At 41.8% G+C, this 26,375-nt stretch overlaps 1 protein-coding gene across 2 annotated transcripts; it reads left to right on the forward strand.

Moving 5' to 3' along the window:
• Window positions 1-2,462: 2,462 nt before the first annotated feature.
• AP1S3 (adaptor related protein complex 1 subunit sigma 3) lies at window positions 2,463-26,375 on the forward strand. Of its 2 annotated transcripts, none has more exons than XM_026109591.2 (5): window positions 2,463-2,581; window positions 22,346-22,524; window positions 23,712-23,820; window positions 24,810-24,947; window positions 25,891-26,375. In XM_026109591.2, exons 1-5 carry the CDS (start codon window positions 2,492-2,494, stop codon window positions 25,924-25,926), a joined length of 552 nt encoding a protein of 183 aa, XP_025965376.2. In that variant the 5' UTR covers window positions 2,463-2,491; the 3' UTR covers window positions 25,927-26,375. The 2 variants fall into 2 exon arrangements, with proteins under 2 accessions (XP_025965376.2, XP_064372992.1); XM_064516922.1 differs by lacking the exon at window positions 2,463-2,581 and adding an exon at window positions 7,776-7,887.

Here is a 26,375-nt window from a genome sequence, read left to right on the forward strand (position 1 = left end):
CTTAGTCTATTTGGATGACCCATCTTTTCTTTGTTACTGAACAACCTCCATTCTATGCTCTGGCTCCTTATTTAGACAGTCCATGTCCAAATTCTAGGTTGCAGAGAGGGCTTGTCAGACCTGCTGCCTGGAGCTGAATGAGCCACAGCACTAGGGTTAAAGGCGCACGATGAACCAGTGAGTTGAGACAAACAACTGCTGTGTGGTCCTGATCTTACTTACTGAGCTGTAAATACCTGCAGATGGGGACATGCAGCTGTGTTCCCTTTCCTTTCTGTCCTGCTTGCCAGCTCATTTAGACCCCTTCTGGTTGTCTGGTTACTCTTCTGAGTGCTGTGAAGGTTCTCACAATATAGAGTATCAGAAGATAAACTTGCTACCCTGAGATTGCATGGACCATTCTGACGTATTAGAGAAATACCTAATGGCATTGGATGAGAGGGGCAGAATCGACTGTATGATGTACACAGAGGACGCAAACTGCAGCTGCAGGAGGTGGTTACGCTTATCTCGTAGCGCACTTTCACATAGTGGAAAGGATGAGGATGAGCAGGGAAGTATCCATATCCCTCACAATTGCTCACAGCATTCACACTCAAAGACAGTATAATACTGTAATGGATTTTTATCAAAATGCCCCGTTCTCTAGTTCCAACAAAAAATTGACTCTGAAATCAAGCTCTCACTGATTTATAGCCAGAAAAGCTTGTTTAGAGGTCTGTGTAGACCATCTTGTGGCATATTTTAAATCTAATCTACACTTCCTATCTGAGAATGCATAGCTGACCAATGTCAGGGTCCTTCCTTATGTTGCAAAACTTCATCTAAGTTTCAGATAAGCTGTGTGGCAGGCTTTAACAATGAATCTTTTAGTGTGGTATTGAACTTAGTCAATGGACTGATTAGGAATAAGTTGGATTCAAAAAAGGGGCTATTTTTTTTTTTTATGTGGCTCAAACTTTATATTACATATTTCAAAGGTAAAACTCTCCAAGGCTTTTTTATGAGTAGACTCAGAAGTCTCAGTTGTACATGACTTGGCTATCAGTGAAATGTTACGAACGAAAATCTGTAGAAAAAGATGAATTTCTGCTTGCTTAGCATGGCTTTTTTTTTTTTTTTTTTTTAATCATTAACTAAACATATTTCACTAAGGTAAAATTTAACCTTTAGAAGCTTTATCTGCTTCACTCTGTTTGTCTCATGAGTATAAAGGGAATGGCAGTTGCATGGATGTATCCAGAGCAGCAAGCCGCCTTATCAAATCCTAAGTAACTGTGGCCAGATGACTCACAAATGTGTTTGTTCCTTTGGAGGAAGTAAGGGCATGGTCTGTAGGTAGCACTGTATAATCTACTAAATATAAATATGCAAAAGAAACTAATAGTTGGAAGAGATTCAAATGTAGTATTGCTTTGATCACCTGTGCAATGAAAGAAAGTAGTTTTAAAATATCAGTAATCTACAGTTTTTCATTTTTCATAAAATTAAATGTAAAAATATTCTATAAACTAATAAACCAAAATATATGAGATCATTAGAAACTTTGCTTTTTGCTTGCATATCATGAGCCTTCCACCAGCCACCTCAACATACATTGGTGGGCAATTAGTTTGGCAGCTCTAAGCTACCTGTATTTGTGTACCCTAGATCTCTTGCCAGTTTTGCTATGTGATCTGCCCTTGCGCAGAGAATTTGAGCCAGATTCATTGATTTAGACTCTATCTAATTACCGTAAGGTAGGTGGGATTGGCTTATATATGGAATACTGGGTCCATTCTTTCCTGATTGCTCTATCATACAGTTAGCAAGGGTTGCCTTACATGTAGCTGTTTTATAACTGAATTACTAAGTGCTCTTAATTTTTGTTTCAAAGGCCCTGGTATGATGTGAATCATGCTTTCTGTGAGAGCTAGAGGCTTAGGTATTCCTTAGCATTTATCCATCCCAAACCAAGATAAACTCATGTAGAAATGCAGGTTGACTGTAGGATTTCCCTTCTATGTTTTTATGTTTGGATTTTCCATTCTTCCTCTGAAATATACTAACACCTTCTTCAGTAAACACTGATTTGCAGTAACAAATGCTAAGGAGGTACACCCTCTTCTTGCCTTTACCTTGTTTGTAGGGAAAGACGCAGAATAGAGTTAAACTTGCTCCTAACTTTATTATTTTTATCTTTCAAATAAAAAAGATTCCATGGCCCATGTGCATCTATATTGATTTTCCTTTCCACTGCTTGTTTTCCTTAGATTTTCAGTTTAAAATGCATGCATCTCTCAAAGCTCTTAAGAGCGTTCATGACCTGAAGTTCACCCTCCATGTTGCTGATCAGGAGTGGGCACTGCTTGCCAATGTTCCTTGCTGCTGCTAAGCTATAGCCATTTTTCTCTTCTAGGCGCTGTCCTTTGTCGTACCTCTGTTCTCATTATATTTCTTCTTCTTTCTTTCTTAGTTTGTGGCTCCTTCTCCAAGTTTCCTCTGCAGCAGCATGTCTGTGTTGGAGTTTGACTCTTTGAGATGGGTGATAGGAGCTCTTGAAGCACACCTCAACTGCTGCCTGAGCTTACTGATGTGTCAGGTGAGCGGGTCTTGCATGGCTGAGCTAAGGATGCCCGAGGCAGCAGACAGGGAAGGTGAGTGTGTCTGTGGAAACACCCTGCTGTCTCACCCTCAGGTACAAGACTCCATCCCATTAAGCACCCATAGCAATGTGGCCATACTTGCTCTTCTGCTCGCTTTAGCCCTTGCAGGTTGGAAAAGAATATAGTATCAAGCTGCTATTCTCCATCTCTGACTTTGTGCTGTGTCCCAACTACGGGGTGGCCACCAGTCTTTTTAATCTTCTTGTTTTCTGTGAGGGTAAAGAAAGGTTGTGAATGTCTAAATGTTATCTGTGGAACATTCCATTTAAAACTTGATCTCTTAGGCATAATTTAAAAGAGGCAAGTAAGGTTGTTTATTATGTTCAGTCCAACCCTTTTTGGGAGGAGAAATGCAAAGCGTGTAAGTATGTTTTATAGGAAACAAGGGATGTTTTAGTCCTTTTATTTCAAAATGGTAGTTTTCTTGTTTTAGTGTGTGAATATATCAACTGCATGTTCTACTGTTTGAAAGCATGGTCTGAGTATGGTTAGGTTTAATAACCAGGATGAAAGAGAGAAGAGTGAAACTGAGGGAAGGTGGAGAGCACAGTGAAAGGAATGGTGGTGTGGTTAAAGCATGCAGAAGCACTGGGGGGCTTGATTTGAGGGGCTATAAGGAAGGGGACCTGATCCAATAGCTGTTAATCCAAATGAACACAAGAGGGCTACAATAACACATTTTTTTCTTGATAGAAGTAGAATTCTGGATGGAGCTTTATTAATGTTTACTTACCTTTTGGCCTGATCGTAGTTTTCTACAGCTAGGAAATGGAATAAAATGCTACTTGACACCCTTTAAGTGATTGTGTACCCCTGTCAATTCAGTACAGGCTGTAATGGTTTGAGAATGCAATTTTTACGCTTCTTTAGTGCTTTAAACTGCTGAAATGTGGTGCTGCTTACTGAATACGCTATTGCTGCTGATAAGTACAAAAATCTGTGACACTGAAATACAATTCTATATGTTCCTTAGGGATATGAATGTTCTGTCTTGCACTTAAGTTCTGGAGGATTCAGATCTTGTGAGGAAATGACAAAAAGGAGCAAATGAAATGCAGGGAAAAATTGTCTGGAAAAGTACAAACCCCTGCCTAGTAATCAAGAGCAAGTGTTAGATTGCCTTTATTGATCCAAAGAGCAATTAAAAGCTACCTCCTGCAGTTGAATATAGATTGGGCTTTTACATTTTTTCTTTCCCCTATGGACTTAGTATTGAGTGGAAAAAAACCTGTGCAGCAGGTCTCCTGTAAAATCACCAAGTGCTCATGAACCTGAACTCCTTGGTTCACAAAGGTCTGCTCATCTGAAATAGTCTGTGGCTCTGTGTGCATGACAAAAGCTCAGTGTAGGTGCTGAAAAATGAGACCAAGGAGAGTGTTGGCTAGAATCGGTGTAAATGGTGAGTGCTCTGCTTCACTGTTTTGGTACTCGGTGTGAGTAAGGAGACTTCTTTCTGTAATAGGAGGGCATTTTTTCAGAAGGAAATGTTGCAGCTTTTCAGAAGGAAGCAGGAATGCTATATTTTGTTCTCTTCCTGTTGTTCTTTAGACAATGGTTTCTGTCTCTTGATGTGACCTGTTGGGTTTCATTTGTTTCCCTGAAAACGTACGTGGAATATAATTTTGCAATTAATTGTAGATCATTAGTGAACATGTAGCTTTACTTACATGGTCCGCAGTTAGCTTCTGCAGCCCTTAAAATGTGAAGACGTTAGGAGGGCCTTATGTAAAACTTGTGGCAAGTTTAGGACTTCATCAGTCCATGGCATATGACCTTTTAACAATGACATCTGTTCAAATAAATAATGTCCAGATTCACCAAAACTAATTCCTAGAAGCTAGGAAAGCTCTTACCAGCATCTCTATGCACATGAAACTCACTGAAGCCGCTGCAACTCTCAATGTGAGCATTTCTTATTTCTGAATGTGATAGCTGCTAGAAGAGTGGAATGCAGACTAAGAGGATGCAATATCCAGTGGGGAAAAAAGCTGCCTTCCTTAAAAGCCTTTTCAAAGGACCCTTAAGGAAGGGATATGAGTGTTTTCTACCAGGCAGAGATAAAATCCAAAAGAGAAGGGCCTCAGTCTTTTTGCAGCCTGTTTTGAGTTAGCGGAAAAACTTTGTGTTACTTTACAAACTTTGTGTTCAGATTAATTAATGTGGCCTAAGGGAAAGACCTGAAGGAGTCCACGGCATGGAATTTTCCTGGCTTGCTGTGATCTCCCATCAGTTTACCTGGCACAGCCATTCTCCTGCATCCCCCATTCCCCTTGTTGTACAATGCTGATAACCATCGGTTGGTTTCTACTAGGAAAGTTTGAGCTATCATCTTTATCACAAAACTATGCAGGTACACTGTGCAAGTGGTGGGGGGAGCAGGAGAATTACAACTATCTACGGCTTCTAGTTAGTCACTCATTAAGTACAGTCTGGCTTTCTGTGCTGAAAAACATCTAACTTGGGCATGGTCTTATATTTGCAGTCTTTCCTCTGTAGGGCAGCAAATTTCTTAACTCTGCTAACTTTCAAGATTGGCTATAATGTGTTAATGTTTGCTACTGTTGTTAATGTGCATTACATGCATGATGCGTTTGCTGCTGCTTCTTTCTTTCTGATGTACTTGCAAAAAACACAAAAGCAGGTAGCTAGTTCTCTTGAGTTCATGGGCCAAATTAAATTAGATCTTTGCATAGAAAAATAAGATTATTGCAGTAAGATTGTTAAGCAGAAAATATTATTGTCCATCACTGGAGTAAACGGGAGCACACAGCTAGGTGGGATGTAGGCTGCTGAAAAGAGTTGTTTTCCTGTAACTTTTTTTTTTTTTTGTCGGGAATGCTCAGCCCTTAATTTCTAATTCATTTTTGAGATGAAAAGATTGATACCCTGCATCTCCAATACAGCTACGCTGGGGTGTCTGCATGCTTGCAGCGCAGGCCTATCCAGTTCCAAGTAGGCATACCTAGCGTACCAGCTGCCTTTCAGAGATCTGGCTTTCCAAATTCTGCTGGTGATCACAGTGGACATTCATTGCTTCCCAACACTGAGGAACATCTGGGTTTTAACTGCAGAGCCAGCTCTCTGCTGTTCTGCACAGGCCACAGCAGGTAGGGCCAGGGACTGCGTGGGACAGGAGCGTGATTCTGCTGTTCTGGGGAAAGCAGATGTTTACGCCTTGGGGGAGGCAGTGTTCCTGCCTTTAAGCATGATTAGCACGGCAGCTTTCGTGGCGTGTTTACTCACCTGAGCTACCTTTCAGAGAACCTAGCAAAAGGTTTCGTTCTACTTTATCAGATGCTGTTTGCAATAAGTATATATTTGGCAAGCTCACTGAGGGCAAGATAGAGCCCCAGCAAAGTCAGTGGGGCCAGTGCAGTCTGTTCTTGTGGCATACTGTGTGCTGCACCACAGCTGAATGGTAAAAGGCGAATTTTCATGTGGTCTATAGCTACCGCTGCTTTGCAGACCCAGGATGTGCAGTCAGAAAGTAGAGGCAAGCAAGCAAATGAAGTGTTGTGAGATCTGTAGGGAGCTGGAGCTCACATTTCTTGTGTTGCACTCCAGAAGTAAAGCAGAGCACTAGTCAGTTAGCAGCAACACACTGAGCAGCGTGCCTCTTGCTGCCTGGCAGAACTGGGTTGAAACATGGAGAAATTAGAACTGAGCAAGTAGCAGCAAAGGAGTCTAGGAAAAGTGTGTCTATACAGACCAAGTTGTAGCTTAGGGAGAGGAAGGGCTGTGCATGCGCAAGGAAATGCGGGAATTACCTCCACACTGCTAAATGAGAGAATAAGGATCATGCTTCTGCATATACATTCATACCGACCTGTGTTCTTTATGGCTAAGAGGGTGTAGCTGGAAGGGTGATTTAGGCATAGGTTGAAGTATAGCTATATGCCTAGAAACATGCCTCTCTTAAAGGATAAAATCTGCTTACCAGTGGTAATGTTTTCTCACTGTAAAATCAGATATTTTTTTCTTGATGTTTTTGAACACCCTATTTCTGTTAGTTATAAAGCTAGTTCTTCCCTCTTTTCTCTAAAAACATGATATCATTCCTCCTTCCCTTCTCACTGTGCTCTTGCAAATGAGCATTTCCAGCTGTGAATGGATTTCAGCCCAGCCTGCCCTCCCAGCTGTGCGCACGCAATTGCTTTTGTCAGAGGGCCTTGCCCTGATGCCAACGCAGAGGGGCTAGAAGGGGTTCGAGCAGTGTTGTCCGTTGTTGACACCATGCTGTTCCCTGGCGTCCCTGAGCTCCTTCAGGTTTCTCTTTCTCCCTGATGACTCAGATGCATCTGGAGTCACGTGCAAGAGCGGGGCGCCGCAGTCAGCAGCTCTCGCTGTAGCAGGTGGGAACCATACCCCAAATCCAGACACCCCAAAGGTGGGGTTGGGCACTGGGGAACATCTCTCCCTTCAGCGGTAAACAATTAAACTTCCTCCTCCTCACTATATGCTTCTATGGCACAGTTTGTATCCAGTTTGGCCCATGGTTAAGAGCTCGAGATGCTGTAGGCTGGATTTAGAGCCTCTGATTCACATGCTGGGCCCGTGGATGTTGCATGTGCTTTTGGCACCAGTTACCTGTGAGCAAATCCCTGCCAGAGGTTACAAGGATTTGCTGATCAGCTGGCAGAGCTGCTCGTGCAAGTGCTTTCCGATTTGGCTCTCTTAAAAAGAACATGTTGGCAAAGTCCAGCCATTTGAGGTATCCAAACTAACCCAGTTTTATTTTGGCCGAGGTGGGCCACGGGATAATCGTGCCCGTAGCTCCATCCGCAGATCTGAAGGGTGTGAACGTCGGAAGGATGGTAAGAAGTAGCTCGAGCCATGGAAGGAGAAGTGCATTTTCCCTAAAGCCTGGTTTCACTGGGAGGAGAACGGCTGCCCTTGAGTAACTCTAACGCACGTATGCGGTAACACCTGGCGTTAGGCAGGGTGGTGACAGCGCCTGCCGGCCCTCCCTGCCGCTGGCGCCTTCCCGCGCCTCGCGGGCAACGGCCGCGCGTAACGGCCGGCGGGCAGCGGCCGGCGCCCCTGTCAGGGCGGCGCGCGGCGGCGGCAGGTGCGCGGCGCCGGGGGCGGGGAGCGCCCGGGGACTTTGCGTCCAGGGCATTGTGGGAAGGCGGGATGCGCGGCCGCGGCCTCACCTGGCGCGGAGGGAGGCGGGCAGGGAGGGAGGCGGCGGCCGCCAGCAGCCGGGCCGCGCCGGGCCCCAGCCCGCCGCCGCGACACCATGGTAAGTGCCCCGCGCCGGGCCGGGCTGGGCCAGCCCCCGCAGCGGCGCCCTGCCGCCCCCCGGGTGGCGCGGGGGGAGCCCCGGCCCGGCCTCCCCCGCCCCGCCGCGCCGGGCTCCCCCCGACGGGCGCCTCCTCCCGGCTCCCGGAGCGGTCTCGCCTCTCAGCCGGTTCGGGGTAGCTGGCACCTGTAGCTGAGCGGCCGCCCTTACCCCGCCGCGAGCCAGGCGTGCCCCGCTTTTAGTTTTAACCCCCTTAGGTTTGCTCGGCGCTGGACGGACGGACGTGTGTGCAGGCCTCGCCTCGGCTCTTTGGAGATGGTGCGCTGCCTCGGCATCGCCGGGGCACACGTTAGGTTTCACCGTGGACGTTCTTTTCCGGAGACCCGAAAACAAACAGAAATGTTTGTACGCTGCTTGAAAAACCAAAGTCCTGGTGGAGACGGGTTTTTAAACGTTTAGTCGTTCTGCAATAGTCCTTGCAATCTGAATGTTGCTGTCCTGGCACTCATTAGGGTAGAGGGCAGATACTGAAATCAAGTGTAAACATGTTGTTTGTATTCTCAGCCCTGGGAAAAAGTAACTTTGATTCTTGAAAAATGCGTTCGCTGTAATGATCTGAGATGCCTTTCAACAGATGTAAAAGATGTTCTTTAAAAAGTGCATTCTGTCTTGCTTGTTAGGGCTGTCTCAGTTGTTCTGAGAAACTGAAATACTATTTCCAAGTGAATTTTAAGAAGGTTTGCACTTGTTTTAAGGAAACGAATGTTTTCTTCTTCTTCTTTCCTACCTTCTGAGCCTTTGTGGAGGACCTCAGGTCACGCTGACAACTTTCCATAGGCAACCAGGAAAACAAGTCTGTAATATATAGAGATTTCATAAAGTCTTCCTGTAACTTGAGGAGCTGAGGTTCTGGTTAGTTCTAGTGCCTGGAGAAGTATCGAGTTCAGTTTTGTGTAGATCTGTGTGTTTTGGCTGATAAATGGTGCAGTTTCGGGCTGTGGGTTTTCTTGTGATAGGGGCATTTGGAAGAGCGCTTTTCCAGATATGTTCTCTGGTGTCTCATAAACTGGGAGTCTGCACATCAGTCTTGCCTCTATCTCAGCTACCTATTCCCTTGGCAGTAGCAGGAACTCTAGTCTTTAAGACCTCTACCTGTGTCAAGTTTGGCTGAAGCTGTTTAGTCAGGTTCAGAAATGAAATGATCAGAGCATGTACGCACTGTGTGTGATTAGATGAGCCTTATTTTGTTGGGAACCACAGCTGAAAATGCTGCCATTCACGTATGATGGAATTCATGACAAAATGATGAGCTGGCAATAAAAGCCATGTACCTGTGTGACAAGGACGGTCGCTAGAGTTAGTGGATCTGGTTCTCTTCCATGTGCGTTGTGTATTGGCAAACAGTCCACGTGTGCACCCAGGATCTACATCTGGGCAACAGTGGCAGCAACCTCTTATTTCAGCTTGGATCAGCATGGGGTGGGGGCAGCAGCTGTCCAGTTTAAGGGGTTACAGCGCAGGATCCTGCAAGGGAAGCCTTTAGCAGTGGCTGTTCAGTGTTGTCCTTGTTGCACTTGGTGGTTTGCTGGGATCAAAAAAGGTTGCTGTGGTTATTCTTTTGTTAAATACGACAACTGACATCCTCAGAATAATGGCTAGATTTCCACTAAGTAGAGCTGTGGATTCTCAAGCAGTAAGATGGTCAGTGGTGCCTCTTAACTGAGAAACCATCTCGTTGCTTGGTAATTCAGAGCTCGGGCAGGTTCTGTGAGCCTGCCCTGGGCTTCTGCCTTGCACAGTTTGCCCATTGTGTGCATCTGTAATGTGAGTTACCAGTAGTGCAGCTGAACAGAAGCCTCCCAATTCTCTTTCATTGGAGACCAAATTTTGATTTTTGGCTCTATGATCAAAGCTGGAACTATGTTGTTTTTTTTTTTCACTGGTTCAGCCAAATTGCACGTCCTCATACACGTATGTCTAATTTAGTGTATTTAGAAAGGTGTACCTGTCATTACCTTTGTATATAGAATATGCACAATAGTGAATTTACAAATGGCAGAGCTGTCTTCATGCCTTAGGTCTGCATATATAACCTTTCTGGTCACACCCTGAGACAGCCCTGCTCATTCATTTCCCTGCGGTAAAGCTTATGTAAACAAGTGGAACTCCTATTTTGCCCTTGACCGTCAGTATGTATGGGAGCTGATTTCAGGGAAGCTGATCTCAGAAGTCTCCCTGATGCATGCACTTCACAAATGCCGGTTTTCAAAGCACTCACAATGGTCCCAAAGGAGCTTTGCTCACAGTAGTGCTGTTTACTGACAATTCGGAGACTGTCTGCTGTATTGATTATTATCATTTTATAAGGTGAGTGTGCATTATTGCATGTTTTTTTCTGTGGTCACAGTACAAACACTTGCTGGCGTAATCATGTTAACTAGTGGTCTGCCTTACCCCATTCTGCTATTGTAGAAGCTCGTGTCGACGGGAGGTTGCTTTTGCCAGGGTACTGTTTCACTTAAGATTCCTCTGTCATCCAGTCTCCATGGAGGGGTTGTTACACTGAGTTCCAAATCGAGAAATAAGGGTCTTATCCAGGCTCACAACCTGCGAACTTTCAGTAAGTCATTTAAGCCCGCTCTCAGTTGATTAGTTCCTCCTGTTTGGAGTGGCATAGTTGTGCTTGCCACCTTTATCATGTGTTTTGAGATCTGAGTGGAAGGTACTTGTGCAAATGGTACCATGTCTTGGCAAGAAAATTGTTCCAGTGGAAAAGCTCTGTTGCAAATTTTCAGGGAGTTTCAAGAAGGAGTCTGTTTGGCAAAGCTTGTTTCACATCCTGCTGAGAAAGACTGCGTTTCTGCCGAGCTACTGCTTCGTGCCATGTAAAAAAAAAAAAAAGCTTTTCAGAAAAAAGACCAAATTCTTCTCCCAGCCATGAAAAGGCAAGTGTTATGGCTGCAGCTCACACTGTATGGGTGCAGCAGAGAAACATGCCCTGAAGGATTGCCCTGTGAAAGACAGGGAAGGCAAAGGGCAGGGAAAGAACAGAGGAGAAAATGATTTGTTTCCCCACGGACATGCGCTGTTGTAGTCTTCCATGCCTGTAAGTATTGCAACACCTTGATCCTACTGCCACCTCAGTGTTATCGGTATTTGTCTGATAATAGCACATGGTTCTGCTTGCATAGCTTTAAGTGCAGAATTAGTGCCTACATTGTAAACGGCCTGCTTCCCTCCTACCTGTGATTTTCATCAGTACAGTGTGAAAAATCAGTACTTGTGGACATAATCTGAAACCCAGAGAAAGGTCAGAAGAATCCCACTGAGGAACAGGATAAGTCTAAAAATTTATTTGGCCTGAATAGAAAGGAATTGGTAAGCAACCTTTCCACTTAACAAGAAATTTGATACTAGTCACTGATCTTGAAGCTTGAGTAGACACATTTGTTGAAGTGACTGCAGTTTCTCACACCTGTCTGGTGTTTGGAAATGAGCTTTCAGCTTTTCTGAATATTGACTTTGCTGACAATCTCAATGCCCCTTAATTGTTAAAATAAACATAGATCTATAAAAGATGTTTTCATTGTTGCACAGAATTTACTGTCGAAGATTCAAACAGGAATATGTGCTCTAGATCTTGCCTGCTTTTTTCCACTGTATAACACAGCTGTGTATCTATTGGCCTAGCAAAGACGGCAAACTGCCTCCAGGAATATGAAGGGCAGCAGATTGGAATAGACGAGGGAGGGAGAGAAAATTACAAATAAATGAATCCTATTGTTTGATGCAGTGTTCTACACAAAATCAGTTCATGTAGTATTTCATTATTTGTTTATCTTGGAGTGAACTATTAGTGTGGGAATAGATAATGGTATTCTTCTCATTCATTTGAGAAGATCCTGAATAGATGGAGACTTTTCAGTTTGGAAAGAGATGACTATAGGGGAAATGATAGAAATGTACAAAATTGTGAACGGTATAAAGAATGGTTTCTAACAAAAAGAGTCAGACAGCATCCTATGAAATTTTTAGGCATTAAATTTAAAGAAAACAAAAGGAAATATTTTTTTCACTCAGTCTAGATTGAGGTTTTTTCAGTCCTTTGCCAAAGGGTGCAGTGCTGTCCTAGGAGTTGGGCAGTTCACAGAGGATGGGCCCACTGGTGGATTGTCTGGATTCAGTTTCTGGCTCTGAATCCTTAGCCCTGTGATTGCTGGAGACTCAGGAGTGCCAGACCTATGACTTCAGACATGCCCTGTTCTTATGGACTTCCCTCTGGGAACTGTTCAGATCAGAATACTGCGTGGGAGAATCCATAATCTGGTATTAAATTGTGCCATACTATTTCATTCAGTTGAACTGAATACTGTTTTGTGGGGTTTGCTAGGAAAAGTAGGTTTTAGGTTTCTTCTCAGAAGTTTGAATCCCTGGCTGGTGACATGGTCCTCTTCCAACTTGGGTGTCTCTTCAGTACTCCCGATTGTTGCAGAGTCCCATTGTTCTACTAGAGACCGCTCTAGGCTTGTTGGCTATGCAGGAATCGCAATTTACACTTCACTGTCTCTGGGCAGGAAGCTCATTTTTGGAGAACAAAAGAAGAAATGTCACAAGAGATCATCAGCTGATCCTGTGCTTAAGTCCATTTTTTTATACTTTCACTCACAAATCAGGAAATTGTAGGCATGTCTCAGGAATTACTAGGATGTGGAGTTACTTTTGGGGTGGGCAGATGCAGGGGGAAGGTTGGAGGGGTGATGGGAAGCCTTTGCCTCTGGGATATCTGGCTGCATGGGAACACAGCTGGGTGATGAGGAGGCAAGAAAATGCTGCCAAGCATGTGGATTGTGTAAGATGTTTGTCCCTTGGCTGCTCTTGCTTTTAGTGCATGCCTTCAGAAGGTCTATGGGATGGCTTATAAAGATTAGGATTTTGAAGTAATTAGAATAAGATACAGAAAAGTAGCAAAGTACCAAAATGATGTAGGCATTGAGGAGACTGTCCAGTTGGGGGGGCAAATAGAGCTGCTTCTCTCTGCAGTATTTACAAAATTCATGCTTTGTCCTCGTCAGGCATTTATGAGAGACAGTTGTAGTCTTTCCTCTGATGCCTGATTAAAACCATGCTGCTCTTGTGAAAACAATTCTTCCTGTACTACACATGCACAACTACTAATTACTGTCTATGCCCTCAATTTTCCTGCTGCCCTGTTCCTGCAGGCTGTCCTCTGCCTTGCCTTGGTTGCTTTGTGTGTATGCATTGCTGAGTGTCCAGGCCTGGCCTTTGCAGTTTTGCAGGTGTTGCAGAAGTTTAGGGAGGCTTAGGACACCCAGTCATGCACAAATGGTATTTATTTGTGAGTAGGAATACAGCATGTAGAGCCAGTGGGATAGGCTGGAAATATCAAAATTTACATTTGTGTGTTTGAAGACAAGCATGGCAGGTCTTTCTGGGCAGACATGTCTTTCTGGCCTAATGTTCCCTCAATTTATGTTTCTCAATACCTCAGATTTAACCCCAGGTACTGGGTCCACTGGTATTTTTTCTTCTCTGATTTGTTGAATTCATGTAAGGTGCTCATCTGCTATCCTCTGTTCAGACGTAAGCAGAGGAGAGAGGGCGTTAAAAGTCTTCTTGGCCAGCCAGTAAACGTCTGTTATTGCCATATTGGTTGCCACTGGAACTTGAAGGTGGGTTCTGTCAGGAGTTCATTAACTAGTGTCGCAATTCCTGAGTGATCATCACCCTTTGCTTGGTCCCCTGAGGTGCGTAACGGACACAAAGCACAAAGGAATGAGACATGGAATTGCCTTTATGTTTGATGAAAATGCAGATATTTACCATGTTCTGCCTTTGTACACTAAATGCTGCAAGGTGACTGTGTGAAGTATGCAGTGGGTGTCTAGTTGTCTAGTCCAAGCTCTGGAAAAAACACGAGAGTGGCTAAACAACCTACTACAAAACGAAACTCAAAACTCCTGACCACCAGGCTGTGGAGTGTAACAGACTTCAACCTCTTCCCAGAATAAGGCATATTCTACTTGGTATCTCTTTCTGGTTTTGGTCTCTCCCAAGAACTATACAGCTTACCAGATATCAGGTCCTACCAAACCAGGAAAGAATATAAAGGCCAGTATCGCAAATGACCTGAACTGAGAAAGCCTAGTCCAGTAGCTGGGGTAGTAGTCAAATCCAATTCCTTGCTTTACTGCAAACTTCCATTGAGTGTTGCTCCTCCCTGCTTCTGCCCCCCATTAATAAAACACAGAGGAGAGCATATTACAGATAGATGGTAAACTAGAGGGTGTGACTACTGAAAAGCAGCCAGTTAGTTTTGAATTTTAACTCACTTTTAATCTGTATCTGTGCTTATTTAAGCTATGAAATAAGGCTTTTGCAGACCTGTCTCTTCAGAGATGTGTACACAGTGACCCTGTGTAGAGCAGCAAATAGCTGGGGTGGAGGCCAGGACCTCAAACACATCCTTTCCTCTAAGTCTCATGACAAGACCTGCCATATAGCAGAATAATTAGAATAGCAAAATTAATTTTTGGCCCAAAAACTTGCACTCAAACAACTTTAATTCTGGAGGCAAAATTCTGGGCGAAAATAAAGCAGTCGTGAGATTCTGTACTCAACCTCTCCCTTCCCTAAACAATGGTTGCTTCTTTCACATTTAGGTTATTAAATCCATGTTTATTTTTTCCTTAGTAAAAAAGTGTCACTTCAAGTGGAAAACTGAGATTTTTCTCTGTTGGAAAATGGAATGAAATGCTAAACGAAATGCTTCAATGTTTCCAAGAAATGACTCTCATTCTCTTTCAAAGTCATTCACAAATATGATCCAAACATACATGTACCTTTGGTCCTACTGGAGCTCAGATTTTCACTGTGCCCCTCTGCTGAGATGATGCATGAGAGCTGAAGGAACTTGTGTGAGGCTGCTGCAAGACCAAGAATGTCCCGGTGCCACCAGCGCTGCTGCCTTCAGTGGGAGTGTGTTACCAGCTGGCTGAGGAGCTCCCTCCATTGTGGCCCCCTGCACCAGTGCAAAGCTTGAAAGCTTTGCTCCTGAAGGTCAGAGGCAGAGGAAGCGCACTACGGGGCTTTGCAAGTAACTGATGGAAGTAAACGGGAAATGAGAACAAAAGAGGCTGCAACTACTGCCAGAGCCCATTGGGCTAGAGTTTAGCTCTGTTTCTTCAGAGGTGTTTGAAGAAGAGCTGGGAGAATCTCTTCTTGTGATGATAAAATACGCTGGGGCTAGCGTGACTCACAAGCTCTTCAACTTCATTTAATCCTCTGCTGTGAAAATGTGTTTACAGAACCCCACAAACCTATAACAGCCTTGACACGTCCCCTGCTTTCTGCTGAGTCATTTCTTTTGGGACACCTCTCGGTGATTTGTTCAGCCTCTTACCTGATCCTCTTCCTCATAGCAGCCTAACAATTTTTTTGCTGTAACAATGCGCAAACAAATAAAGACAGCTCAGAGAGCCCCACCTGGGAGGCAGAAGGGATGTGATTACATAGATCATAATTGTTCTGAACGTCTTCAAGTCATACTGCTTTCTGTGAGGTGGCCAGCTAGCATCGCTGCAGCTATCAGGCCCTGGTGCTGAGGCTGAAGATTTGCCGTTTTTCCAATTCACGTTACTGTAGTGCTGTCACTGGGCTATTCTCAAGTTGCAGAAGTCAGGGTTTATGCAAACTCCCTGCCTGGATTTGCTCTTGCTTATTGCCTATAAACTGGAGTAATTAATGAATGAATTACATGAATGAAAAAAGTACTGATTAAAAAAACTGAGGATAATTATGCTCTGTAATACCTGGACATCATTGCATACATTTTCATCCTGGAGATTTTAGGAGCTCTCTTGGAGGTTTTAGGAGCCCTCTTGAAAACCTGCCCTGGCTCCTCTCTTCTACGAGATGCTAGGGAAACCTGATTTCCTCGTTGGAGGGAGGCCAGGAGCCCGCCGGGAGGAGCGCACGGGCTGGCCTTTATTGCAGGGAGGGTGTTATTGAAGGAGCGCTACCAGTTTATGAGGAGCAAGCCGGGATGAGGAGGATTAGACCTGCTGAAGCTGCGGCGATAAGCAGGAGTGGAAGGACAAGGGACACGCCGCATCTCTGTGTTTGGTGCCAGTGTCACTGTGTCCACCCACCAGCCTGTCATGGTGCCGAGGACCTGCCTGGACACAGCTGCAGGGACTGAAAAGCTCCTCGCTGCTGTTGTTTTCTGGCCCTGAGGTAGGGATTGAGAGTTAGAGGCTTCAAGAGGCTTTTGGCTCAGAACTTGAGCTTAGCTACACTGCTTCAAAATTATTAGTAGTAGTTAACTCAAGTGAGGCTGTCAAGAAGCAGGATCAGTATGACATGGTGCAAATATCCTTTAATCTGTCCTATGCTGGTCAATTTAAGATTTTATTTCACTAATAAAATACAGGTGATTTCTGCATCAAATGAAGAATAAAATCAATGTGTAACTATGGTCACACGTGACTATAATGATCTGGCACAGGTTGTATTACATGAACTTTGGATGTATTGTTCAGTAGAAACCATTCAGGAATTTTCCTAATGGAGATGAAGCCGGAAAGAATCGCATGCCAGTTGCGCAACCATACTTTATTTTGGTATTCTTGTGTTGCTGTTTTTCACTTTTTTTTCTTTTTTCTGCTTTGCTTACATCATACAGATTAAAAATGTGTTTTACATTTTAAAGCTAAGATGCTAGTGTTTAACACACACGTGTATTGGCTTCTGTGATACTGCAAATAAAAGCTTTAGTAACAGAGTAAATATGTAAGGAAACATTTTTATTAAAGTAGCCTGTTACTTGGATTTTACAAAATTGCTTAAAAAGCATGTATGTAGTCACTAAGCAGAAGGGGGCTTTGTGCAGTAGAAGAATACCAAAATACATGTAATTCAGTGTTTTAGTATTCTATCTATCCTTGGCTTGTCTTGATTGTTAGTATGTTGGGTGGATAGTTGTCCATTCAGTACATCTTTTTCCTTCCACCCTAAAAGCCTGGCTTTCCTAAGCATGCGTTTGTTCACAGTAGCTCTTCATTTCTCTTGGAAATATTTTCAATATTTACTCTTCTCTCTCCAAAAAAAACACTAAACAAAATATCATTCTTTAAATGTTTTGGATTGGAAAAGAAAGCCATCTAATGACCAAAATAATTTGGATGTCCATTATTTTTTAAAGAAACATTTTAGTGAAAGCATGTTTGTTCATTTTCAGATATCTATGTGTTGTAAAAAAATTTTTGTCAGCTGTCTGTGTTGGAAAAGATATTTTGTGTAGTAAGAAAGAATAACAAATAGTAAAAGGCAGATTATGAACTCAATTAGACTAAAACAATACAAAAAGAAAAGGCAGACTTGGAGGGAATCAGCATGAAAGATCTCGTTATGTTAAAAAGAGAATGTTATGATATAAAGTTGCTTTGTCTCAAGCAGGTGGGGCCAGTCAGGCTGGTTTCCTCTGGGCAGCGGCTGTGGTGTCAGCTGCTGAAGGTGTGGCTTTTTTCTTCCATTTCCTATTTGGGGTCCATGAGTTTCTCTTTATTGGCACCTTGTATATTGCCTTGCCTCTTGCCCCACTGTCACCTGCAGCCTACAGATTAGAACTCCGGGTTTTAAATCCTACCAAGGTGTCCATTTTAGGGTAGGAGTCCCTTGTTTGCAACTATTAGTTACTTGTGATTTCAATTTCTGTTTTTCAGAGGTGACTTTGGTCAGGGAGAGGTTAAGGCTTTTTGAACTGAATTTGGAAAAGTTACAGCTGAAGCACAGAGTTAAAGAACAGTGCTGCCTGAGTGGTAGAGCTGCCTAGCTGAGCAAATCCTTGCAAAAACTCAGTAAAAAAGTGAAGTCTGCTCCTTTCTGTGTCCTCCAGCTGCCAGTCTCCTCTTCTGCCCTCTCTACCCTCCCGTTGTGGGAGGAGGAGAAGCATTTCCAGCACACATTGTTTTTGCAGTGGGGTGGATTAGATTCTCGCTGCACTGACCCTTTGAGTTTACCTTGCAGGAATAAATGTGGCATCTTTTAAATGTTTAAATCATTAGGCAGTAAACTCAAAGAATGGGAGTGAGGAAAACCTGCTTTGTCTTCCCGTGTTGTCTTTTGTATTTGATATCCTTACTGATGAGTTGTTCTGTATGTAGTCGAATACAGTCTGGAATGGTCACTAAATGCTTTAGACAGTCTTACTAAAAATTACAGTACAGTTTTGATTAAGACCTCTGTAAAAGGTATGGATGATCCAAGTTTGAAACCGGTCAGCCACATGTAAAGCTTCTGGTTGGTTTAGAGTGTGAAATGGCCAAATACTCTGAAAGGCTGCACTGAAGAGAACCTTGAGTCTCAGGAGAGAAGTTTGGTAGAGGAGCTTGGGTGGGCTGCATGTCGAACCATGACAGGAGGACCCATCAGCAAAGGGAGGGAGCTGGAATGGTCACCTAAAGAAGGGGGAAAAATCACTGCGTTCATTGGTTTTACATATGTGACTTATGTTTGCTGTTTAGGAACATGTAGACCTTCTGTATTTTGCACTTTTGAGGTCTAATCTATTTACCTTGAAATTATTTTGTGTCAAATCAAAAATTTGATTTTTCAGTAGCCCTAAAACTCAGGATGACATTTGTCCTCCTTGGCTAGTTTTGTAGATCTCAATGAAACATAAGGCCCTGCAACTTTCTGCAAATAATCATGTTATATAACTTAGCTAGCTACAATTAATTCAGAGATACATGAGAAGGGGATAGAGTTCAGCTTTAGAAATCTATTTTGAATGCTTGATTTTCAGCAGATCTATTTTTTCAACTAGACTAGATGATATGGCCTACAAATATAAAATGTAGCCTTTTAGACTAGTTACTGACACTTATGGAGATCATGTGGAACTGTGCTGGAACTGTGTAGGAGGTTGAGTCTGATTCAGTAAAACAAGCCGATAAAATTACAGTTAGCTCCCAGACCAAAGCTTGTCTCCTACAGACTCCACATGTGAAGACAGCTGATGCTCTTACAGGAACTGCACTTCACATCCTGACCCACTCTAGTTCAGACCTAAAAATTCTCTCTGGCATCACTCTTGGGTTGGGTGATTATTAATCATATCTAGCACACCCTAAAAATCTACTGAAAGAAAACTAAGCCCTCTTCTTCAAAGTTAGTTTGTTTGAAGCAAATCATTTGCCTTTGCTTTCCTCTGGAATTAAAACTTAAAAAAAAAAAAAATAATAAAATATTGCAGGATTATCTACCCTTATTTGTAGATTGGCTGCTGAACATCAAGCAAAAATCCCTTAATCAACATCTGTCTTGTGATTAGCACAATGGGAAAACGTGAATGTTTCCACAGTCAAGGACAAGGAATGGATGAGCTGTTAGATTTGCATTTATGCAGTACTGCATCATTTCCAGGTTTACTAATGCATCAAAATCTTTCCAGTGAGCTGTAATGAATGGAGCTACGCGAATGAGAAATGTATTATATCCTGTCAACATGGCTGGGCAGAGCAAAGCTGACCTGAATGAAGAAGTGTCTATAAAAATTTGATGTTAAGACTTACAGGAATTAAGCCATTTAATCTCCTGAGAATGTAATATTATTTGCCTCCCAGCACATTCTCCAGGTTGAGTGGAGTTTAGAAATTAGAAAAAGGAAGAAGAATGAGAAGAGGAGAGAAAAAAACCAGTATTTTTTTACTCTAGGTATCTGCAACTTTCTACTGTTGCTTTGTTACAGGAGGTCTCAGCCAGTAATACGCACTTTGGCTTGAGGGTAGTGTGTACTGTTTTGCTGCATGTAAAATTAGCATGGGGATGGACTACAATAGTGGTTCTTATCTATTTTCTAGCTGTAAATGTTTCAATAATTGTAAAATTGATTATGGGATACGCAGTTATATGTTGCATGTGAAACAGAGCATGGTACAGAAGGCCCAAAAGACAAGATATTTGAAGCTTATGTATCAATCTCAATGCATTAAAGAGTATCAATCGATATTTCCTGATTGCTTTAGGAAGATGTTGCCTTTTACATACGTAAATGTACTAATCCTGGTGAAAAATCAACAGCATCTTTAGAAGAATCTTATTGGAGTTTCCAAAGCAGTTTTAAATGGAGAGCAGCTCAGTTTCCTGTGGGTGAAGCATAACATATTGAAGTCAATCATCAGAAAATGGAAATAATGCTCATATTTAACCTTTTGGAGGTATATGGTTGCTGTCCTAGAGATATATGTATTACTTGCAGGCATTCAGATTTAAGGTCCTGTGGGTCCAAAATTGAACCTAAACCAGAATACAGTGGCATGATCTTCCTCTGTTGAAGCACTGCAAGCAAATATATTTCTTTTCTGAGAATGCAAGAAACTTTCTCAATGTGAATCATGTTTTGCTGAACATGCTCACAGCTTTTACCAGGGATTTACTAACTCTCTGCAATTTCAGTTGAATCTGATCATCCTGTCCTATATATTTCAACATAATTTAGACGTATGTTTAACAAATAGCTGCTACCTGTGCCTTGTTACTCTAAAATGAACACCTCCTGACCTGCATCTTCAGAGCTGATGCTCTGCTTTTCAAAATACACTCATCTTTGCAAAGGCTTTGAAGGTAATGTGCTGTGCAGCAAGCAAAATAGTCTTTCATTCATCCAGCTCTTGTCAGTGGACAAGTGTACAGACAATAAGTCCCTTCATTTACTGGGAAGGAGTATAGATAGTTGGAATATTACCAGGTCAAAAACCGGTTGATAGTATGAACAGAGAAAGGCAAGAATATGGTGCTTTGATCTTCACTGTAATCAGGCCATGCGTAATGCCAGGAGCATAATTATTTTCATTTAGCAAACTTACCTGGAGATTATTATAGTACTCAGCACAAGGCAGATACAAAATCCTTGTAATTTTATCAAGTGCATTAGTCTAATGATAGCAAGAGCCATATTTGCAGCTGTAGCAATCCTGCTACAGATAAATGGGAATAAAACAATCCACCTGTCCCTAAAATGATCCCACATTTGAAGTCTTTTCCAAGATTTTCAGAACTCTTATCTCCAGATTACTCAACAACTATGTGACTTATTAGCTAGAGAATAGTTCTGAATTATGAATAAATATTTTGTTTAAAATCCAGCTGCTCTTTTTTTCTTTTATTTTTAAGCAGGAGCTTCGATGGTGCACTTTTCTGTTTTGACTTTACCAAAGTGCAGAATGACTTTTTCTTTTTCTTTTTTTTTTTTTTTTTAACAGAAATCTGCATTGTAATCTTCATAGTAATTATGGACCTTAGCTTTAATCCTTACTGGGGAGATAAAGTGGTGGGGTAGTGTAGGCACAGAGATAAGCTGGGGTGGAAAACAAAGAGGGATAAGGAACTACGGTGTAGACTGAGAAGCTAAAGGGGAAGCGCAGGGCTAGGCTGATGGGAATGGGGACATGACAAAGGGCCTGCCAGGCCCAAGCTCTCTTCTGTAGTGAGTCTGCTACCCCGTCTCTTTGCATGGGCGACTGGGACTGTGCCCGCCATGCACGTGGCTGTGACTGCAGTTAGATGTCCTTCCTGTGAGTCCATGGCCCTCTAACCATTGGTACTGGTGAGAAAAGTGATGGAGGTCGAGGTGCCTGTCAAAAAGAACAGAGCAGTTAACATTTTCTTGAGCCGTTGAAAACCTCTCTATCCCCATCAAGTTTTTCTCATTTAGCAGAGCACATCCCATTGAGATGGATGGTCATCTTCAAGTAGATTTCCTGCATTCTCAAGGCCTTTTTTGTGCTGAGAGTAGATGACTTGCTAGGCTGCTTATAGATGTAGCACGGTCAGTTACTTTAATCGGCTAATAAAAGTATTTGTATAATTGTTAGTTGACAACTTTCTCCTAAAAGCTCATTGGCTTTTAGAAGCCAGCAGTTCTGTATTTCAGTAATACTGCTAATGCTAGGCATGAAAAAATTATGGGTCAAATCATGCAAAATTATGACTGGCTTTAAAATTGAAATTTTAGTAGAACGATACACATGCAGTGCTTTTTCAGTATTGTAATGTCCCAAGCCCTGAGGTTTGTCTTTTCTCATCATAATAAACTGTGTTTCATAATCTGGTGATTTCTTTTGTAATACTTGTCAAGCTCCCTTTCCAAAGTAGTTGTTTTTTTCTGCTCCTCGTAGCCTCTTCTAGGATCATGGTGTTTTATTTGTGACTTGAAATGGTCAAGTCAAATTCCACACCTGAATGGTGTGATCTCCGCTCCCATGCTCAGCCGCCCAGACCTCACTGACCCCATGTCCAAAACTCTAGTCGGTATTAGAGATGGCTTCACTAAGATCTCACAGGTTTCCTGAGTCACACACGGGCATGTTCTGCCTGCCACCATGTGGACGGGAGGCTGGCTATGGCCCTGGCATTAACCATGTTGCTTTCTTTACTCTAGATACACTTTATACTGCTGTTCAGTCGACAGGGGAAATTAAGGCTTCAGAAGTGGTATACGACGTTACCTGAGAAAGAGAAGAAAAAGATCACTCGAGAAATTGTTCAGATTATTTTGGCTCGCAATCAAAAAACAAGCAGTTTTGTTGACTGGAAAGACCTCAAGCTTGTTTACAAAAGGTGTGAGTAATTTTATGAGAACATACAATTACTTTTCACGTAAATACCACGCATGCTAGAAGAGGAAAAGTAAATGCTCACATTTGTTTTTAAAAGTGCCAAGTGCCAGAGCATGATAGTAGACATCTTTTGTCTTGAGTCTAACCCCCCGCACAGTGCCCTGGGATAAATCAGCAAGGTAAATTGTTAGATGAAAAATACTTGTTCAGTTTGTTGAAAGAGAAAAATGGGGATAATATAATAAGTATTAATGGTTGAAATTCTGTTTGAAGACTTTAGGCTTTACTCCCCCTTCCAAATCTTCAAGATACTCGACTGAGAAGTGTGCTAGGCTTTGTCAGACTCTTAAAAGGTTGCAAGAAGTGTTCTGAGGGGCTTTGAACATTTTGTCAAATTTTGTCTTTGAAATATTTGTTGCTCTGGAAATTGTTAATTCCTGTTTACTATTCTAAACAAATTGTTGGTCCCCAGTTACATGATGCTTTGCAGTAACTGCCTTTTAATCCTTGTAAAGTTGTAGTAAACAAAATCAGGCTTAAATATAGCACACTATACAAACTAAGCAGCATCTCCTATTTAGCAAAAATTGAGTGCCTTCCGGTGAAATGATGGATGTAAACATCTGATCAGATGCTGTGACAAGTTGGGGCTCTAGCCACTGTACCACAAAGAAAATTGGGTAGATTATTACTCCCATCTGAGGCTGATTAAAATGTGAAGTTTTGTTATGCTTGTTAGTCATTTGATAGCCTGCAAGCTTGCCAAGCTGCAACTTCTTCCACCTTTTTTACCTCTCTCTCTCTATATATATATATTTAATAAAGAGCAAATAACTCATTCTACGGTTAATTCACTCCACTTGCTTATAAAAGCTACTGCAGCAGATCAGGTAGACCTCTGAAGTGCTCCTTGTTGTTCATTTTGCTAAGAACTAGTGTTGGGGTTCTAACATTCCCCAGGTTTCCCACTTTGCCAAGGGTGGCCTTTTTTTTTTAATCTTTTACTAAATTAATAATTTGTGTAACTTACTTTCTCTTTTTAAATGCTCCATGGGGCACTGTGAGAGAGAAAAAACCCAGCTATTTTAGAGACCAGATGGACATTATCCCTTGATTTATTGCTTTGCAAAGAGCAGAGCACTGAGAATCCAGTGTTTTGCTCTCATGTTTTTGCCTTTATTTTCCTAGGTATGCTAGTTTGTACTTCTGTTGTGCAATAGAAGACCAGGATAATGAGCTCCTGACACTAGAGGTCGTTCATCGATATGTAGAGCTACTGGACAGATACTTTGGAAATGTAGGTTTCACTTTCTACTGCGAGCTGTTTGTTTATCAGGCAGCCAGGAATGCAATTATCTGTAGCTGCTCTGCTTCATGTTTCCATCTGCACTGCTTGCCCTGATAGACTCTGCCTGTCAATCTGGAGTGGGACTCATTAGTAGAATATGTAATAAAATAATACTGAAACTATCATAAAAAGATGTTTTCCATCCTTTCTCCCAAAACAAAATCAGTCTTCGTGTTTTACATCTTATTCTGGAAATAGAATTTGAGTGAAGAGCTAGAGGGAAATTATTTAAAAAATACCTGGGTGTCAGTGTTCTAATTCTCCCTCCTGACATCTTCAGGTATGCTGGGGTTTTTTTTGTTTCATAATACTGTGCAAGTACAAGAGGAGAAATATAAAGGGGTTTTGTTTTTGGTTTTGGTTTTCTTAGAAAAAAAATGGCCTGAAGAAGGTTCAAATAAGTCTTTAAAGATTACAAGAGACCCGTTGCTTCCATTAATATTTTTGAAATTGTTCCCACTGCCTCAGTTCATGCCTTATCTAAATCACTGTGGCATGCCTCAGATTTGTACAGTCTCAAAACAAAGAAGCAGTTGCTCACTGTCAGGTCACTAGGACAGGGAGTTTGTCTTGCACTCCGAAGCTCTATGTGAATGTATGTAATCCATATTACATGTGGTATATAAGACCTAATATAAGGTTAGTAGGCTAGGATGGGAAGTCAACTTTGTTCTCTGAAACTCGATACAACTATAATGTGTTATACAAAATATAATGAATAGAATATCTTTATATCTAGCCTATCTTTGTGTAGAGAATAATGATTTATGTGTGCAGAAGCTGTGATATTGTAATATGCAGTATCTTTCTTCACTCTGCTACGTGCCAAAAGAATGCATATGTTGAATACACTTGATAATTTAACAGCATTTGGCCCAGTAATATTTATAATGGCATAAAATTGATTTAAATGTGGGTGGGGTTTTTTGTTCTGCCAGGTGTGTGAGCTGGATATAATCTTTAATTTTGAAAAAGCTTATTTTATTCTTGATGAATTTATAATGGGTGGAGAAGTACAAGAAACTTCAAAGAAGTCTGCAGTGAAAGCTATGGAAGATTCTGACATGTTGCAAGAGGTAAGACACAAAAGGCAAACACCTCATCTCTCTGTAGCTTCTTTGTTTGACAGGAGCTTAAAATACAACTAAACACTCCTGGTATTTGATTATCCAAATGTGTCTTAAGTTCAATTTCACAAGGTACAACAGTTAAGGTAGCAGTTACATAACATTTGAATTCAACTCTCTTGCATCTTAGGAAATCAGCTGGAAGTTTCTTGCGTTCTGCCACTGCTTTCTTTGGGTTAACTGATACAGTTTCTTGCTCACTGTATTAAGAAGTAGGTTAAGATATATCTAAGATATTTATATAGTATGTATATATAATCTAAGATTATATTTTATTGTATACTTAGAATGTGTAAATATAAAGAAACTATACTGTTTCACTAATAAATTGGAAACAAATGACCTACCTGTAACATTTAAAATCAGAATAAGGGTGTGCTGGAAACCTCAATTTTTGTCCATAAATACCTGTGTAGTTTTTCTACAAGGCACAGGTATGTAACCTTTATTCAAAACCCTGCAGGAATTTGCTTGTGTAACTTACATTGTTAAGCCAGGAGTGGCAAGAGAAGCTGGATGTGATGGATTTACTTCATGTTTCTGGATGATCTAATATTAAAGGAAATAACATGTTGGTAGGGAAACACTATGTGAGCGGAGCCTTTTTCAAAGTGGTGTGGAATTTGCACATGCTAGTAGGCCAGCTACATACTAAGACCAGCTAGATATGATGAGTTTAGCAATAACTGAGGTATGTTGTGATTTGAAGAACAGATTCTAAAAGGCTATTCAGATTCGTGAAGTAGCATTACTGCTAAATTTTAATCTGATCTAATTCCATGCAGAACTATAACTGCCTTCAAAGAGAAAAAGAGGGTTTGTTTCAAAGACTTTATGTTATTGTACTTCACAGCTCCATAATGCCTCAATCGTTTCTTTCTTTTTTCTCCAGACAGTGGAAGAGTACATGAACAAGCCTGCATTTTAATGTTAAAGTTACCTGGAGAGAGAACTGCTGTATACACCTATAAAATACACATACCAAAATCGCTACCCAAAGTGCCTGGTCCTCAGAGAAATACCAAAAAGCAATAACTAAAGGGATTTGTTTGTATAATGGTCAAGATGAAGGTCAGCTAATGTAGCAGCAGGTTTAACAATTGCATACCTGCATTATACTGTGTATGAGTTTCTCAGAACTGTAATTACGCTTGATCTACTCTCTCTTCCTTGCTGGACTGAACACTTGTTTTATATGATATGTTTTAGCTACAGGATTTGTCAAACTAAGATGATATTCTGACAATTCTTGGAAGAGATATTTATACTAGTTTTGGTCTGCTGCTGACCATATGACTCTACTTTTGTACAAATGTCCATTATTTTGAATGTAATGATTATTCTGGTCTAATAACAATTCCTTTTTCTAAAAATCAA

Source organism: Dromaius novaehollandiae, chromosome 9, assembly GCF_036370855.1.
Source record: "Dromaius novaehollandiae isolate bDroNov1 chromosome 9, bDroNov1.hap1, whole genome shotgun sequence".
Taxonomy (NCBI): Eukaryota; Metazoa; Chordata; class Aves; order Casuariiformes; family Dromaiidae; genus Dromaius; species Dromaius novaehollandiae.

Bases quoted from the DNA above. Each gene is read 5' to 3' on its own strand.
- AP1S3 (XM_026109591.2), top strand. From the start codon at position 2,492: ATGTCTGTGTTGGAGTTTGACTCTTTGAGATGGGTGATAGGAGCTCTT. The intron at 22,525-23,711 runs GTGTGAGTAATT...TTATTTTCCTAG, and splicing joins CTCAAGCTTGTTTACAAAAG to GTATGCTAGTTTGTACTTCT. The intron at 23,821-24,809 runs GTAGGTTTCACT...TTGTTCTGCCAG, and splicing joins TGGACAGATACTTTGGAAAT to GTGTGTGAGCTGGATATAAT.